General features: G+C 35.4%; 1 protein-coding gene across 7 annotated transcripts in view; it reads right to left on the reverse strand.

Annotated features, from left to right (window-relative positions):
* Window positions 1-242: 242 nt before the first annotated feature.
* The window catches only part of CD47 (CD47 molecule), a 45139-nt gene continuing 28225 nt past the window's right edge, over window positions 243-17156 (reverse strand). For 2 of the 7 annotated variants that reach the window (XM_032852116.1, XM_032852118.1), the window contains exons 4-11: window positions 13705-13812; window positions 12243-12335; window positions 11113-11205; window positions 10007-10099; window positions 4407-4438; window positions 3012-3036; window positions 2370-2402; window positions 243-493 (exon numbers count right to left, since the gene is read on the reverse strand). In XM_032852116.1, the coding sequence (XP_032708007.1) occupies window positions 489-493; window positions 2370-2402; window positions 3012-3036; window positions 4407-4438; window positions 10007-10099; window positions 11113-11205; window positions 12243-12335; window positions 13705-13812 (482 nt within the window). In that variant the 3' untranslated portion in view covers window positions 243-488. Of the gene's footprint in view, window positions 494-2369; window positions 2403-3011; window positions 3037-4406; window positions 4439-7807; window positions 7855-10006; window positions 10100-11112; window positions 11206-12242; window positions 12336-13704; window positions 13813-17156 lie in introns of all 7 variants that reach the window. The other 5 variants (XR_004382034.1, XR_004382035.1, XM_032852117.1 and 2 more) reach the window with 5 other exon arrangements.

A 17156-nucleotide genomic window follows, 5' to 3' on the forward strand; every position in this document is an offset into this window, starting at 1 on the left:
ACCAGCCATAACTGCCAACCTGGCTGTGAACCTGGGATTGCTAAGGTTCTATGGAAGCCACTGTTCTTCATAAGCCTCTCTGGGAAACCACGAGGGTCGCGCCAGGTAATTCTCACCTTGAACCAATTTAAACTGGTGACCTAAAGTCAAGAGGCCCGAGGATCTGAAAGGCATCATTCTTGGAAGTTGGCCACTCTACTCTTGCCCCTAACTGAGTAAAAATAACAACAAAAAACTGGATCTCAATTGGGCACACAACACAGATAATAATTCTTTTATTAACTACATTACAAATGCTTTGAATAAAAACGTAACTGTAACAATAATCATTTAAGGGTCAATGATTAATTTTTTTCCACAGATGAGAACCAGTTATTTTTCTTGTTTTCTTCTCCTGAACAGTGAATCAAGGCCATGGTGCTCAAACACAATTGTATTCCTTTCACGTCTTACTACTTTCCAAATCAGAGTCCATCACTTCATTTCAGTTACTCTGGAAAATTGAAAAATGAACATGTAATCACGACTCATGTCTATTTTCTATGCATTAACAAGTTGATGTATTTTTAAAAAACTGGAATTGTCACATATACGATATCTAAAAATAAAGGAAAAGTATTTAATCTTAGATTTGCAAAGGTCACAGACATAAACCTGGCAAATCATCAGCCTTTTTAGTTGTAGTAAGTAAAAGGCCAGTCAATGCCAAATGAAAATAAAAATCAACAAAGTCTGGTAATCTCAGTTTGCTGGGTTAGCTGAAAAGCCAAGAGATGTTGATTTTTCAAAGCAAAATATATTGATCACAGAGTAATGTTCTATCCCATTCATTTCAGACCTATATCATATAAGTGAAATAAAATGTTGATTTGGGCCAGGAGGAAGAGAAAGTGGTACTGTGGTCAATAGAATGTTAGTTTGAAACTCACTTACTGACCAGGCAGACACACTGTGAGCTTCAAGCCCACCAGAAACACAGGTTTGTTTGTTTGCTTGTTTTTTTAAACCAACAAATTCTAAACAGCTAAATATTAGCAAAATTAAGGGAGTTTCAAAGGCCATCACAGATTTTGTGTGCTATGAACACAAAAGAACTACTCTATGCTACAGTGGTTCTAAAGAAAGGAAGAGATACTTGAGGCTCTTGTACTAGTTTTCTGAAAACAGAGAAGAGGAGTTTCATTTCCTCATACAGCTGCAGAAGGGTGACACCACAGCAGGAAGAGAGCAAGGAAATTAAAAAATAAACCACGGGAATGTAAACATGGATAAACCATGCCATAATTCCAGGGACCAGTTCTTTTTTTAAATATCACTTAGTTTATTCTTACCAACTCCAATTTTTTGTTTTTTTTTTTCAGAGGGTGGTGGTCGGCAAACAAAACATACATCTTTGTTAATAAAGGCTACGGCTGTGACACAAACTTACAAAAGTGGAATCACTCTGTGATTCCCCGTTGGACACGGACTAAGCCTTGTTTTAAACTCTGTCCACCAACACACAATCCGCATGTTTTTAATCTTATGCAAAAACTAACTGCTCTCAGGGGAACGCAGCCCCTCATGTTAAAGGCTGCACTTTGCCCCAGATGTGAAGAGGTAGGTCATGGATGTTACAGCAGTAAAATAGCAAACTATTTACATGATTGACAAATATCAAAGGTATGAAGACATTTTTGATAAGGTAAAAACATAAAGTTATTAAAATGTTAACAGAACTGAAGTATCACAGAATCTTAAGGGACAATCAAAATAAATACTTCTAGCACTCAATAGCTCAGACTTAATTATTATTTTTAAAAACTAACAAATATGCCCTTGAAATAGTCAACAAAAATTACACTTTATTAGCCCAGAGTTCCAAAACAAGAAGCAAAAGCTCTAGTGACCCAACATTTCTCTCCTAAATCCTCTCCCGAAAGGACAGAACTGAGTCCTGCCTACAAAAGCAGAGATGCTAAGTCCCCATGAATTAAATGCAACAGGTCGCGGACACAAGCACAAAAGAAACTCTGTCAAGATGATAAAGATTTGTGCCAGATTATCTATTCGTCTTCTAAAAAGCATTTAAAAGTTACAGGCACCAGATACTGCCGGTGAAAAATGTTTTTTGAAAAAGCAGTAATTCCTCTTTGCTGTCTAAACAGTATGACTGGAGGGTCGGATGAGTGACATCCGACAGCTTTTCCTGCACTTGTCTTACAACTTTGAAGAGATTTAAGTTTTACAAATCAAGACATGCAGACCTTTATGATTTGACAGTGTCCCTTTTACATGTAAGAAAGAGCATACTTTCAAGAAGCCACTTTATTTCTTTTCAGTGTTCTTATTTTAACCAATCTATAATTGTAGGTGCATTTTATACTTACCATCATTCATCATTCCTTTTGATTCTTTAAATGCTAAGAATTAGTAACAAGCCAAGCAGGCAGTTAGTAAGATTCCACAATTAGAAATCATTTCTAAATAAGTAAATATGCAGTAATATCATGCTAACTATTCCACAGCTATAAAGTCAAATTAATTTTAAGTTTATTACTTTATTACAAAAGCCTTTCTGTGGATCATACCCACAGACTCCACAAAGGAAACAAAGTCAGTTGGGAACACAGATCTAGATTTAGGGAGAAAGAAAGTGAGATGCTTGGTCTCATTCCCTGGTAACAGCCTGAATCTGAAACTTATAAATCCGAAAGTGAAATTAATTGAGATTCTTCTCTGTTGTGTTATGCTTCATCTTGGCTAATATAAGACAAATGTCCCCTCGCCCAAATATTGCTTGGCCAGAGCAAGCAACTCTGGAGAGATAATGAACAGTGCATTTTCTCAGAAGTACAACACGGTACTCTGAATAATCAAGAAAAGAGGGGTCAAGGCAAAAACACAACAAAACAAAACAAACCTAGATTTCTCCCAAGGCATAGATGGGGCATTCTAACTGCTTTGGGAGGCTAATCAAATTATGATTGGGTAGATCAAGAAAAATATACAAGTTTGTAATAACCACATACCATTAAGGGGCTCCTCTACAGCTTTCTGGAAAATATTTAAAATATATTTACGTAAAAATGGAATTTATTTCATGTCCTTTTATACTAAAATTTATATATGCTAACATTTAAACTATAGTAAAGAGTGAATCTTACAGTCTGAAAACAGAATAAGGCAATAAAAGTTAAAAAAACAAAGCTTGCCAAGTTTATTTAATAGTTTAATAATAACTGTATTAATCTTATGCAGAATTTCCCACCCATTCTGCTTCTTTTAGTTTAAGAAATTCTAACTTCCCAAAAAGTGCAAACATAAATAGCAATACAAAAATAAATGAAAGAGTTAAATAAGAGGTGATACCAAAACAAAATCATTTTCAAATCATGCAAACTGAATTCAGTAACGAGGAAAGAAAATGTGTTAAGATTTAAGGGTCCAATGGTTGGATTATCTCCAACAGAGGCACTTTAAATACTGCTGGCTGTTGGTGACCAATGTAGCCACAGCACCCATCTTTTTAGCGGAAACACCTGTGGTTAAGATTCACCTCTAGGCCCCCCTTGCCTCTCAGGCATGACTTTTGAGGCTTATCAGGCCTAAGGAGTATATGTAATCTCCACTTCCTGCCACAGACAGGAGTCTTGATTTTGGCCTTCCAGATAGAGCTATTACTGCTTTCTAGAAGGTGACCTCTCCACACCTTCTTTCAAGAAAATAGTTCTTGGGCCTGTCCGATGACCAGTCTCTACAGGTTGTTGTTGTTGTTTGTTTGTTTGTTTTCACATGCTCATTTATCTATTTCAGTTTATCTCTTAAATTTGCTCCTTTTCTTGGAATTTTCTTAGCTTTAAAGGTATCCAAGACATAGTGAAAATTACAGTACAGTACAGAGGAAGAAAAAAAATACTTACAAAATGAGAGAAGAAGGGAAATAAATTACAATTCAGAACAGATTTGTTCCAGAAATATCTACATTTATTTTATAGATTATTTTTAATGAAATCAATTTCAAACAAATCTCTCTCCCTCATGTTAAAGCCTGAAATATCATGTTGTATATGCACATCAAATGGAGCCAATGGGTGAGCAGGATACTGCAGTCAGCTTCCTTCAGCAGAGATAATAACCATTATTCTTACACATGAACTTTCCAGTTCTGAGAAGTGAGAAGTCACTTGAATAGTCAGCACAGTCTCAAGGAATCACTGATTCTAGTCTATTGCAACTGTCGTGACCAAACACGTTTTAAAACAGAGTTGGATCTATTCATGCAAAGTCATGAAATGACTTCTATATTCTCTTATTCCGATGTTATAACTAAACAGAGAGCAGAAGTCTTCAACATCTCTATGACCATTCCTCAGTCAAAACCATCAAGTGATCATTCCCAATTCACTTAAGAAAGTTTAACTTACCCTAGGAGGTTGTATAGTCTTCTGATTGGAAGCTGATGTAATTAAAAATTGAGAAAATAAACTGAATAAATTATACAAATGAAGGCAATATAATGTTTCATTTCAATGACCATATAATGATTAATTTCAAATGATTATATGCATTGATAGAATAAAATGATCAAATGATTCATCTACATCAAAGAATGAACATCTATCTACCTTCTTTCATTTGTACATGTTGTCTTTCTCCCAAATCAGCCACTTGTTACGCTTCTTGTTGAAAAATGCTATCATCTGTTTGCCCCCACTGTGGACTCTACACCCTTCCCTACTCAGCCCAGCCAGAAAGTAGACAGAACGTGGCAATGACCAATCTCCACCGGCTACTTCATTGCCTGCCCTTAGCTCACTGTTCTTGTTCCTTGTAGCCCAGTCTTTTCTTCTGCTTCCAGCTTTCCATTTTCAAAGCTCCAAATAGCTAACAAACTAAAGAAAATATTCAGATCCTTCCGATTTTAACGAATTATTCTAAGCAGCTAGTTTTAGCCACAATCAACTTCTTCTCTATGTATTCCTACTCAGCTTTCCAAGTTACCCTTGGCACTGCTTCTGAACAGACTGGTTAATGGAGATGAAGGAATACAGGGCATGAAGAAAGTGACAAACGGAAAAAAATATTACTCTAGATGAATAGGGGAAAAGAACTTCATTACAAAAGCCAAGTGAGAAGGTCCCAGAGCAGCTCAAGCCAGTCTTAAATACAGAATGAGTCCTACGTAATCAAAAGCATCAACCAGCAACATCCTGTGAGCCAGTCGGTAGGAGGGTGAGGGCTATGGGAAGTCAATTATACTATCCTGGGGGTTGGAGGGAAGCCTGGGTTTGATTGTGGGCAGACTCAGGCAAGCCCCAGGGATTGCTCCAGGGTTCTGTGCTCCCTACTTATGGCTCCTCCTCCTCCATGCCCACCCCTACCCAGCTTCCAAAACTGATGGGCAATGGAAGTGAGACCCTACCCAAGGGCAGCCAGTGTACAAACTAGCCAGAAGCTGAGACACTCTCTCAGAGACCACAGCAACTGACTAGCCCGAAAACCTTCTCTCTCCCACTGGAGCCCGAAGAGAAGAAACAGAAAGAAGACCAGAAAGCTGGAGATGGAAAGAAAGGTGACAAGGAGACAGCAAGCCAGGAGAGGAGCTCAAGGCTTAAAGACAAAGGTAACAGAAACTATCAGTGAGAAGACAAGAATAAAATACAAGATAAGGCCATAAAGAGGAGGATAAGCTTGTAGGGAAAGAATCAGAGGAACATGATAATAAAACCGACAGATGGGCACTAACTCCTGTTACTTAGAGGGCGACATGATGGCTCAGTTCTTAGAACTGCATTTGATCCTTCCAATTCCTAAACTGCTTCCTGTTCTAGTCCCGGTGAAGCCTGCTTGTGTCCCAGCTCTCAGGAGATTCCCTTCTCTGTTAGTATCACGTGTTGCCTTAAAATAAAGCTCCCTTGCTAGATGCCCCTGGGGAGTGTTATGATCCTGGCAGCCAAACAAGAAAACCACTTTTTAAAGTAGTATGGAGTGGGATGCCTGACTGGCTCAGTCAGTAGAGCATGTGACTCCTGATCTCAGGGTTCTGAGTTCGAGCCCCATGATGGGTGTAGAGATTACTTAAGAAATAAAATCTTTAAAAAAAAATAGTAGTAGGGAGTGAAATAGGTTGGGAATGTGGGTGAGTCACATTTAGCATCCTCCCGAAGAAGCCAGGAAGAATTACAGAACTTCGTTAAGGATCATCATTGTAGCTACGTGTATATACAACTTACTTCAACTAAACCATGCCCTCTATGCTCTATCAAGGAAAAGAAAACAGCTGCGAAAATTTCTGATTGGTCGTGTGAAGGGTCAGAGGTTAAGATTCTAGATCTACATTTTTGAGATCATAAATTTATTTATCAGAATTATTATTAAGAACTTCCAAGTAACTCCTTTTCTGTCTAATAATATGTAAAGAATAGTTTCTGAGTCCCAATTCTCAGGTCCAAGGAATATCAGTTTGTCTAGACCATTCTGAAAAAGACCTCCCTAAAGAACAGTGATGAAGAGGGAAAAGAGTCAGCTGTGCTTCCTCCAATACTGTAAGATCCAAAAGTGCCGAAGTTCATTTCATTTGAGTTAATCTTCTTCCATAGACATATGATCATTGTGACAAAATTATTGTGGTTTACTTGCTACTATCATGGTTCTAAGGCACTGACAGCTACACATATGTATGTAGTTAAACATATACTAAATATATATAAATACATATGTAAACTATTTTATACATATTTATAAATACACATTATATAACATACTTTCTATAATGTATATTTATATTATATATACATAATATATTTATTAAATATAAATACATGTATCATATATAAGTTGTTTATTGTATATAATATATATATATATTTATATTATTTATTTATTTATTTTTAAACCACAAGCCTTACGGATTCCATATAAGCTCCCTTGCAAAGTTTCTTCTTGATTTATTCTTCTCTTCCTGAAACACCTGACCACACAGTATAAATGTATTTCTAGGTTTTGAATTTTCAGGAATATTTTTCCTACTGATATCAGACTCACCTTTCCTTAACAATGGGCTATAAACTATCACTGGATTATATATATATATATATATATATATTCCATGACATTCTAAAACAACTATGATGTTGTGGTAAATGTGGCTTCTGTATACTACTAAGTTGATTTGTATCAAAACATATATAGATGCACTTCTATTGAACTAAGTGGTAATGGCTTTAAAAAAAAATGAACAAGCACTGACTTATAAATAATGAATACTGATGTCACGTATAAACAACAAGCCTAGCGCGAGTTTAGTAAGTTCTACTTAATTTTCTGTATGATCTCACACTGTTATTGTTTCTAGCCTGAATTTCATTTTGCAAAACTTAGATGCTTCCAGAAACAAAATGAAATGCAACATGGTTTAAAAAGACCACAGGAAATGAAATTTAGAAATCTTACTTCTAGAGCAACCATTAAGGCTACAAATTTACGCTTGGAAATCATAAAAACAAGAAAAGTAAAATTTCTCATAGGGTCATTAACTTACTCTTAAAGTTAGCTTGGATTTTAACAAAGACAACAACAACAAAAAAAAAACCCTGAGGATTTTACTGCATTTAAGTCAAGACACATTCATTAAGCTTTTCCAAAACAGAGCATCAGCAATGAGTAAAATTTATTTTGGAAACATTTACAATTTTTACCTCTTGATAAAAATGCTAAAATTTGAAACCTTAATGTTATACTCACACTTATACATTAAAATTATTTTAAGAAAAACACATCAATTTTCCCATTCTACCACATTATCTAAAGAGCAAGTTTTCTGTACCTTTTCTCTTCTTGCCCTTCAACTGACCGAAGGTGTGCCTCTGAATTCTGGCATCAGACAAGTTGATTTGGAAAGTTAACTTAGAATATTCTCAAAATGTCAATAAAATTGGACTAACTTAACTTACATATGATATGTTTATATGCTAAACTATGGTAAAGAAAAAGTAATCTTGGGAACTTTTCAAGATTTCACTTTCAGTTTGGTTTTTAAGGTGAGAACAGTATGTGTATAACTACAGTGGTTTCACAGCCTTCTTTGGGATATAAACAATGGAGAAGGGAGAGAGCAGGGCCAAGGAGGTGGCAGTTAGACGATGCCTATTTCCACCTGAGTCAGCATTCCACACCTGTTGGCAACTCTACTGAGCATCATTCTTTAGACATGGAAGGCTTGGGGGGAGCGTGGGAGTAAGGGAGTTCGATCCACATAATGAGGAATAAAAAGAACAATGAGCTATCACTCAAAGACACCTAATATGACATCACGCTCCAGGACACATACTGTTCTCAAGCACTCATTCTTAAGAAGCAACATAACCAGAGCGTCATCTTTAAGAACCACACAAACAGTGATCTGAAAACTCAACAAAAAGAGTATGTATCAACATTCATAATGTGATGCTTCTGACAGCTCCAAATGAACACTATTCTGCTGAGAAGTCTTCACTGTGATTTATGGACTTAGGAGTTAAGAACTAAGAAAATTTCATTGAAGTAACAACTCTGACTTATGAAACACATGAACCAAAGATAGGGAGATTTTAGTTAAGTATTTTAATTTTTTATCTAGTAAGCACTAACTAAATAGGGACAAAGAATATGTAACAAAATTACATATTATCAATCAGCAAAAGCTAAAGTTCAGAAACAAAGGTAAAATATCTTTGAGAGTATTACATAAGTCGTATGGAAAATTATTTGACCAAAACAATTCAAGGTTTATATTAATTTTTGGAAACACAGTAAAGTCCACCTAAAGCAGAAACACTGATTTTTTTTACTCCATTATTTGGCAACTTTAGATTATTTTGACAAATGCTTAAGAGTTTGCTTTACTTGTTAAATACAAAAACAATTTTTTAAAGGGATACTAATGTAAACCAATTATAGGAAACATTTTTAGCTTAAAGAAGAAAACATACTAGCACCTGCTTCTATATATATAAAATAAGAATTTATATAGAAATCTGTTATTTGAAAACTGACAGATTAAATATAAAGTTCAGAAACAATATGCTAATTCCCCACTTCTTAATAACTGATTTTAAAAGTAGTAAAAACAACATGGATGGATCTAGGGGGTATAATGCTAAATGAAGTCCGTTAGTCTGAGAAAGACAAATACCATATGATTTCACTCATATGCAGAACTTAAGAAATAAAACAAACAAAGGAAAAAGAGACAAAAAATAATATTCTTAACTATAGAAAACAAACTGGTGGTTGCCAGAGGGGAGGGGGGTGGGGGGGATGGGTAAAACAGGTGATGGGGATGAAAGTTAAAAAGGACACACATCATGATGAGCACAATGTATAGAACTGCTGAATCACTATATTGTACACCTGAAACTAACATAACACTGCATGTTAATTATACTGGTTTTTAAAAACAATTAAATAAATAAAATTTTAAAAAGGTAGTAAGCCCCTAAATTTTACAACTCCATATCTTTATTATATTAGTTTTAACTAAAAATGTTTTAAAGTCAAGTAAACTCAGAAGACACTGTTCTTTAACAAAAGTGACAGATTTTGAATTTCAACCTGTCTACGTAGGGGTGTCAAGGTCTGTAAAGAGTGTGCAAGAACAGCAAGTAACAAACAGGTCTCTGTGAAAGAGCTAGCTTTCATAAAAACAATGGGTCAACTAAAATTTCTTTCCTATTGAATCCTCAACATTCTCTCTTTTTAGTTGGTATAAAAAAGTCTATACATTCTAAACAAAAGCCATTTTCTTTTAAACTAGTTTATAATGTAAACTTTTCATTAATTCTTATTACTTCTATCCTCTTTCATCACCCCCACATCATTCCAATTTTATTATTTAAAAAATACAGCTGCATTCATGGTATTTTCTCATTTTTGGAAACAGTGATGAATTTCCTTAGTCATAAATTATAAGATCAAATCAAAAGAATTTTCCAAATTATATATTTGAAATTCTTGGCATAGGTGAACAAAAATAAGATTGACTTACCAACAAGTTTCATATAAACTAATCCAAGTAATTCTGCTAGAGCTATAATACCCAAACCTGAAATCAGAAGAGGGCCATGCACTGGGGTGCACTCTGTAAAAATAAGTGAAATTTCATGTTAGAAACCTACATGAAATAAGTGAACTTTTATTTTTTCTAATGTTTTTAAAAGATTTTATTTATTTGACAGAGATCACAAGTAGGCAGAGAGGCAGGCAGAGAGAGAGAGGGGGAAGCAGGCTCCCTGCTGAGCAGAGATTTCAATGTGGGGCTCAATCTCAGGACGCTGGGATCATGACCCAAGCCAAAGGCAGAGGCTTAACCCACTGAGCCACCCAGGCACCCCAATAAGTGAACTTTTAAAAAGACCCAGCAATAACAGTAATATATCAAGTTTTAAGGAGAATAATTCTTTTTCTAATTATTAAGAAACAAAAATTATCTCTATAAATTCATTATTAACTCAGTCAGTGAAATGACTCCAAATTATTAAAAGAAAAAATTTTTCATTTGCCTAACATGTACCTTATCGTACCAAGACTAATGGAAAATAGTGTATAAAACTTAGATGTTCTAACCAACTGGAGCTTGGTCATTTAAAAAAAATTCTCCCACAAATATAGGCATAGCAGTTTGGCTGCTAGTCTAATCAGCCCACAAGCCATATACAGCCAGTATTCTCATGGCAATATGGAAAACACTATATTCTCAGTGGGGGAAAAAATGAGAGTTAAAAAAAGAAAAGCTTACAACACCAAATGCTGGCAAGTATGTGGAGCAACAGGAACTCTCATTCACTGCTGGTGGGAATGCGAAATGGCACAGCCACTTTGGAAGACAGTTTGGTGATTTGTTACAAAACTAAATATACTCTTAACAATCCAGCAATCACACTCCTTGGTTTTTACTTAAATGAAGTTGAAAACTTATGTCCACACTGAAACATGCCCACATGTTTTAAGTAGCTTTATTCTTAATAATCAAAAAAGAGAAAAGCAGCCAGGATGTCCTTCAGCAGGTGAATGGATAAAGAAGACGAGGAAGAAGAGCGCTAAGAGAAATTCCCAGTAAGACAAACTGGGACTAGAGAAGAACGTAACCCTTACCTGAGACACAGAGGCTTAGTCCAACCACAGAAAGCACATAGCCCAGTACCTGGAGTATTAGTATGGCAATGGTGAAGGGAGACATCCAAACACCTGGAGGAGAAAAGAATGGGTTGAGAGCATGTAAGAAGCAATCACACCTCCTTGCATTCTGTACAGTCAGAAATAACATCCAGTGACCAAAGACTGACTCTGGATTTCCTTGTCAGATGGTAGCTTCTTTCCCAATGGTCTAAACTTCGCCTTTTCACACAAGTAGTTAGTTACAGATTCATACGTTCAGCAGTCTTTTATTTTCACACTGAGCTCAGCTGGATTGGTACTTTTTACCCAAAATCTTAGAACAGTGCTGCTTTTACCACGTTTGGGCATTTTACAGTATGAATGGCTATTATGGATGACTTTGCCACATGCACATAAATTGCTCTGCTGGAGAGAACTGTTCTGCAAACAGGCCATTGTAAACATCACAACTTCTGTCTTTGTGCTAGATCTTCAATTTTGTAACAAATTAATAAATTTTAATCAAGCCAGGGATAAACTCTAAGACCAAGAGTTAAATGTACAAATAGAAAAAAACGGACTGTAATAATGACAAAAATATGTTCGTGATTGACTCCAAAAAAGCAATGAAGATTATTATCAACTATAGGTTGGATATCTGTATCATCTTTTAAAATTACAATGTTAAGATTTGCCAATAACTAAAAAAGAAATATATTTCTACTATTTTCAATTAATAGCCTTATTTTATAGAACTAATTTTTTTTAACAGAGAGGCTTAGCAAAAAAGAAAAAAATATGTTGAATATCTACTTATAATTTGAAAAAGCAGAAATAAATATATGAAGATAATCATTAAGAAATTATATAACATAATTTGATAAATCCACTGCCTAGCATCAAAGATACATGAAAATTACTTTTTACAAAATAACAGAATGCTTTGAAAACCAAAGCTAACCTTAAATTTAATCCATACAGGGAAAATGTCACTAAGAATAGCTTGGAAAATGTTTTAATAAGCCAATTTTTAATTGAGGTGTAAAAAAAAATATATAAGAACTATTTCAACCGAAGTATTTTAAAATGAAAAAGGCAGACAAAATCATGCTATAACAAATACTCACCTATTATAAACACACAGTACTGAAGTAATATTAATATCACTGTAGGAATTACAATTAAACCAAGTCCACAAGAATTCTTTGTTGAATATTCACCTGTTAATAAAAATAATATTTAAAATATTATCCTACATACTTCCTACTCTGCAGGAAGTTAAATTACTTAAACTTACTAAATGTATTAGTCCCAATACTTCTCTTACAAACTAAAAAGTTTTAAAAATATATTTCTCCCAAAACTTCACACAAAATCACTATTTTCAGATTAAGACCAAACTTAAAACATGTGAACACCAACATCTAAGTCTCAACATGTCAAAATCTTGAATTGGCTCTGCCTCTTCAACTACCTTACAGAATTCCAGGGAGAAACTCTCAAGTCACCTCTTGCCACTCCCTTCACTTTCTGGGCTCAATCTGTCCCAAAGTCAAAACAGTTGTTCTCTCAAGTGATCTTCTGAATTCATCTCCTTCCTCCCTGTGTTCTAACTGCAGAGGCAAACAGAGCTGCCAAACTTATGTGCCTAAACCTTATATCTATACTCTATTTAGCTCAAAAATGACAATGGCGGGGCGCCTGGGTGGCTCAGTGGGTTAAAGTCTCTGCCTTTGGCTCAGGTTATGATCTCAGGGTCCTGGGATCGAGCCCCACGTCGGGCTCTCTGCTCTGCAGGGAGCCTGCTTCCTCTTCTCTCTCTGCCTGCCTCTCTGCCTACTTGTGATCTCTCTCTGTCAAATAAATAAATAAAATATTTTTTTAAAAAATGACAATGGCTATCTTCAGTCTACATTGTGGGTCCCACTCTATCTTTGCCATCTCTCCATGTGCAACATACCCTTTCTTTCCACTCCCTTTCCCATCCTCTGAACACAAGTGGTTTCGGACAGACTTCCCACATTCATTCCCACTTCCATGTCTTGGCAAATGAAGTTTGCCTCTACAGTGGGTTGAATGATGGCCCTAAAGATATGTCTACCTCCAAATCCCCAGAATGTGTGAATATTAACTTATGTGGCAAAAGAGTAATATTACATTATATAGCAAAGGATGATTAAGTTATGGATCCCGAAAGGAGTTGTTTACCCTGGTTTATCCAGGTTGGCCCTAATGCAATGACAAGTGTCTTTGTAAGACAGAAGCGGAGCGAGATTTGACAAAGACACCATGGAGGCAGAAACTGGAATTATGGCAACACAAGCCAAGGAGTTGCAGACTGCCAGCAAACACCAGAAGCTAGAAGAGACAAAAAATGGATTCTCCCCTAGAGCCTCAGGAGGGATTATGGCACTGATGACATCTTTATTTCAGATTTATGGACTCCAGAACTGTGAGAAAATTTCCACTGTTTTAGGACACTCACTTGGTGGTTATGTGTTACAGCAGCCCTAGGAAACTAACACCTCCCCGCCCCCAACCTGGCCATCTCCATTAATCCTGTCTCCCTCAGATAACCGCGTTTCTTACCTGGGACAAAAAGAATGGCTCCAACAATGACAACTATAGTGAGCACTAGTCCACCAACAAATAAAAGAATGGTTTTCTCCTTCACAAGACTGGATTTATATTTAATTGCTTAAAAAGAAAACAAAGAATTACATGAACCAAATCACAAAAAGTAAAGCCACTTCTGTAACTTATAAAGTGCAGCGACAAGATGATAACTTACTATAACTGAATAATCTTTCAGGAACAACTCCTTCATATCATGTCAAGCCACCTCAAATCCTTTTCATAATAAGTCAATGTCTAAATATTGTCATGGTAGTATACATATGGAAACTGAATTTAAAGGTGACACTTTATTCTCCTACACTTTAAGGAATGAAGTTATATATATCAGGCTTTCTCAATTAAGGTATTATTAATATTTTGGGCCAGATAACTCCTTGGGCATGAGGGGGAGGGGGGCCGTTCTGTGTATTATACAATGTTTAGTAATATCGCTGGCTTCTACTCACTATATGCCATCAACAGCGCCCCAGTGCTGTCAATCAAAAAAATCTCCAGATATTATTAAATGTTCCCTGATGAGGAAAACTGTCTCAGGTTTACAACTGATATACATAACACTGATGAGAAATAACTGGCTATTTAATAATACTGAGAAAAAGAGAACTTTATTTCACCTTTATAAAATTAGGAAAGCATTTGGAATTCTAGATAATTTTGTTTTGAAAAAGCAGAATAAACACTGGACAAATCATACCCTCTTGATATCCTGATGGTAAAAGATGCTTAATTGTTCAATTAAAATAATTTCTTGAAAATAAACCACAAATAATAGCACTAGTCATACATGTTACTATTTCTGATGCTAGCTCTACTGTCAAGTATCTGGTACCTTCCCTGAAACAATATAATAGATAAGCTTAAAAATATTATATTATAGTTGCCCCTTAAAATCTGAGTATAACTTTTGACTCCCTCAAAACTTCACAACTTAACAGCCACTGTTGACCAGAAGCTTTACCAATAACATAAAGTAACACATATTTTGTGTATGTATTAGATACTGTATTCTTATAATAAAGTAAGCTAGAGAAAGGAAAATGTTATTAAGAAAATCATAAAGAAGGGAAAATACATCTATAGTATTGAACCATAAAAAATCCACATATAAGTGGACCTACAGAATTCAAAATCATATTCAGGAGTTAACTGTATTCCTTTTCCTATATAATCATCTTCTAGGTTTTGTTTTAGTTAATATTAAAATTAATCTTTCACCAAGAAAGCTGATAAAAGCAACCTAAAAGCAGACTGAGTAGCAGAGTGTATGACTGAAATTCTGCTGTTTCATATACACAATATTTTCTGCACCAGTAGTCAATGAGTGTCCTGAGGGGGAGAATTTTTAACTGTTGTATTTAGCATTTAACTTGTTTCCATTAAAATGACAAATAGGTCAAAAATACTAAAAAGAATAAATAAACCCCTAAATGACCCTAACAAAATCTACATATAAGGTATTAAAACCTCAGGTTCCACTGTAATCTATGGTTAAAGATGTTAAGGTAAGATGCAGGCACCTGGAGATTTTTTACATCTCCACCTATTTTAGGGGGCAATCATCCTTTAGATTCTAACCTCAACTTTAGTCTCTTTAGGGGGAGATGGAGGACTAAGCAATAATCCTCCCTGAAGTGGAGTAACCGAATCCACATTCATCAGAAAAGAGTGAGAATCAATTTGGCAAGTTCCCCAAACTTTCATTTGATCCATCCGGGCTTGAAACTTATATGACTATGACTCAGTCATGTTCCTGACTTATTATAGGGCACAGATTGTCACATCTTTCCTATTTTCTAAGCTCAAACACTGTCTAGGATGAAATTCCAAGTATAGGTCACAAAAGGCACAAATACAGTTAAAAAAAAACAAAAAACTTTCTCTAGACATAGGTCAGGCTTTCCATTTACACCTACGCATACTATTACCTAAATAGAATTTGAAAGTTCTGCAAAGGGGTTGTAAAATAGAAGCTGTGCTTCAAATGTACTTCACAATCAATAAAACATTTATGAGACTCTTCCAGGTTTAATTTAACACACAGAAGAGCTACTAAAATCAAGCAGCAAAAATTCCACCTTGGAGTATAGTAGACGTTCACGCAAAAAGGCAGACATATCATTCTTAAAAATCAGAGTGTGAACTTCATATAAAATTCTGCCTTTTCAGACTTAGAAGAGCTGTAGGAGAAAAATAATGCCACAAAATAAACAACAATAGCCACAAAAATAAACCACCAGCAAATGCTACTATTGGCAGTGTTTTACCAAATGCTGGCATATAAATACACTCCATGTTGGAGGTAGCTGTTCTTGTTCATTGGTTCAACTACTATTTCTTCTCAAGGCTACCTTCCTCTTCCTTATATTAAGCAACCATTTCTATCAGATATATCAGTTGGGTCTAACTTATGCAACCATAGGCAATCAAAGAGTATCTTCACGTTTTCTTTAGTGAACCTTTAAAAAGAGTTTCTTCTAACTCATTTTCTTGCTTATGTAGGTCCCCCAGTAAGTGTGGAGAAGATACCATGTTGCTAAGTCAGCTGTCAATTTTTCAGTATAGCTAAAGGGTCAGAAATCTGATACAGATGCCAGAGAACTCAATAATCTCAAGAATCTGTTATTGGTGATTTTTTTTCTAGTCCATTATTAAGTAGACCTACCCTTATTTATCAAATCTATCAAAACTTTAAATGTAACAAAGAAAATAAATTCAAGTAATTTCCTAAACACTTAGCATTAAGATAAAGATAATATAACACGCCCTTCACTGCTGGCTCTTATCAAACCCCCTCGCTGTTTGGCAAGACAATCTATGTAATTTTAAAAAAACAGTATGCTTTAGGGTGCCTGGATGCTTCAGTCGACTAAGCATCCACTCTTGATTTTGGCTCAGGTCCTGAACTCAGGATCGTGAGATTAAGCCTAGCGTTGGGCTCCATGCTCAGTGTGAAGTCTGCTAAAGATTCTCTCCCTCTCATTCTGCCCCCACCCCCTGCTTGCACTCACTCTAAAAAGAATTTTTAAATAAATAAATAGATAGATAGATAGTTAGTAAAAATAAATAAATAAATTAATTAATTAATTAAATAAAATCAGCAACGCTTTAAAAGATTTATCTTCAGCCAAAAGTACTTAAATCGATATGCAAATAAAATATGAGCAATAACACTATTTACACTTTTTTAAGACTTTATTTTTTTTAGTGTAGTTTTAGGTTTCTGACAAAACTGAGAGGAAGGTACAGGGAATCTGCTACATCCCCTATCCCCACACATACAATAGCTTTCCCCATTATTACCATCACTCACCAGAACGGTACATTTTCTACCAAGCATGAGCCTACACTGACACATCATAATCATCCAACATCCCTGGTTTCCCTTAGGGTTCAGCCTTCATGTT

This window comes from Lontra canadensis, unplaced genomic scaffold (assembly GCF_010015895.1).
Source record: "Lontra canadensis isolate GAN:19392208 unplaced genomic scaffold, GSC_riverotter_1.0 scaffold6, whole genome shotgun sequence".
NCBI classification, from domain to species: domain Eukaryota; kingdom Metazoa; phylum Chordata; class Mammalia; order Carnivora; family Mustelidae; genus Lontra; species Lontra canadensis.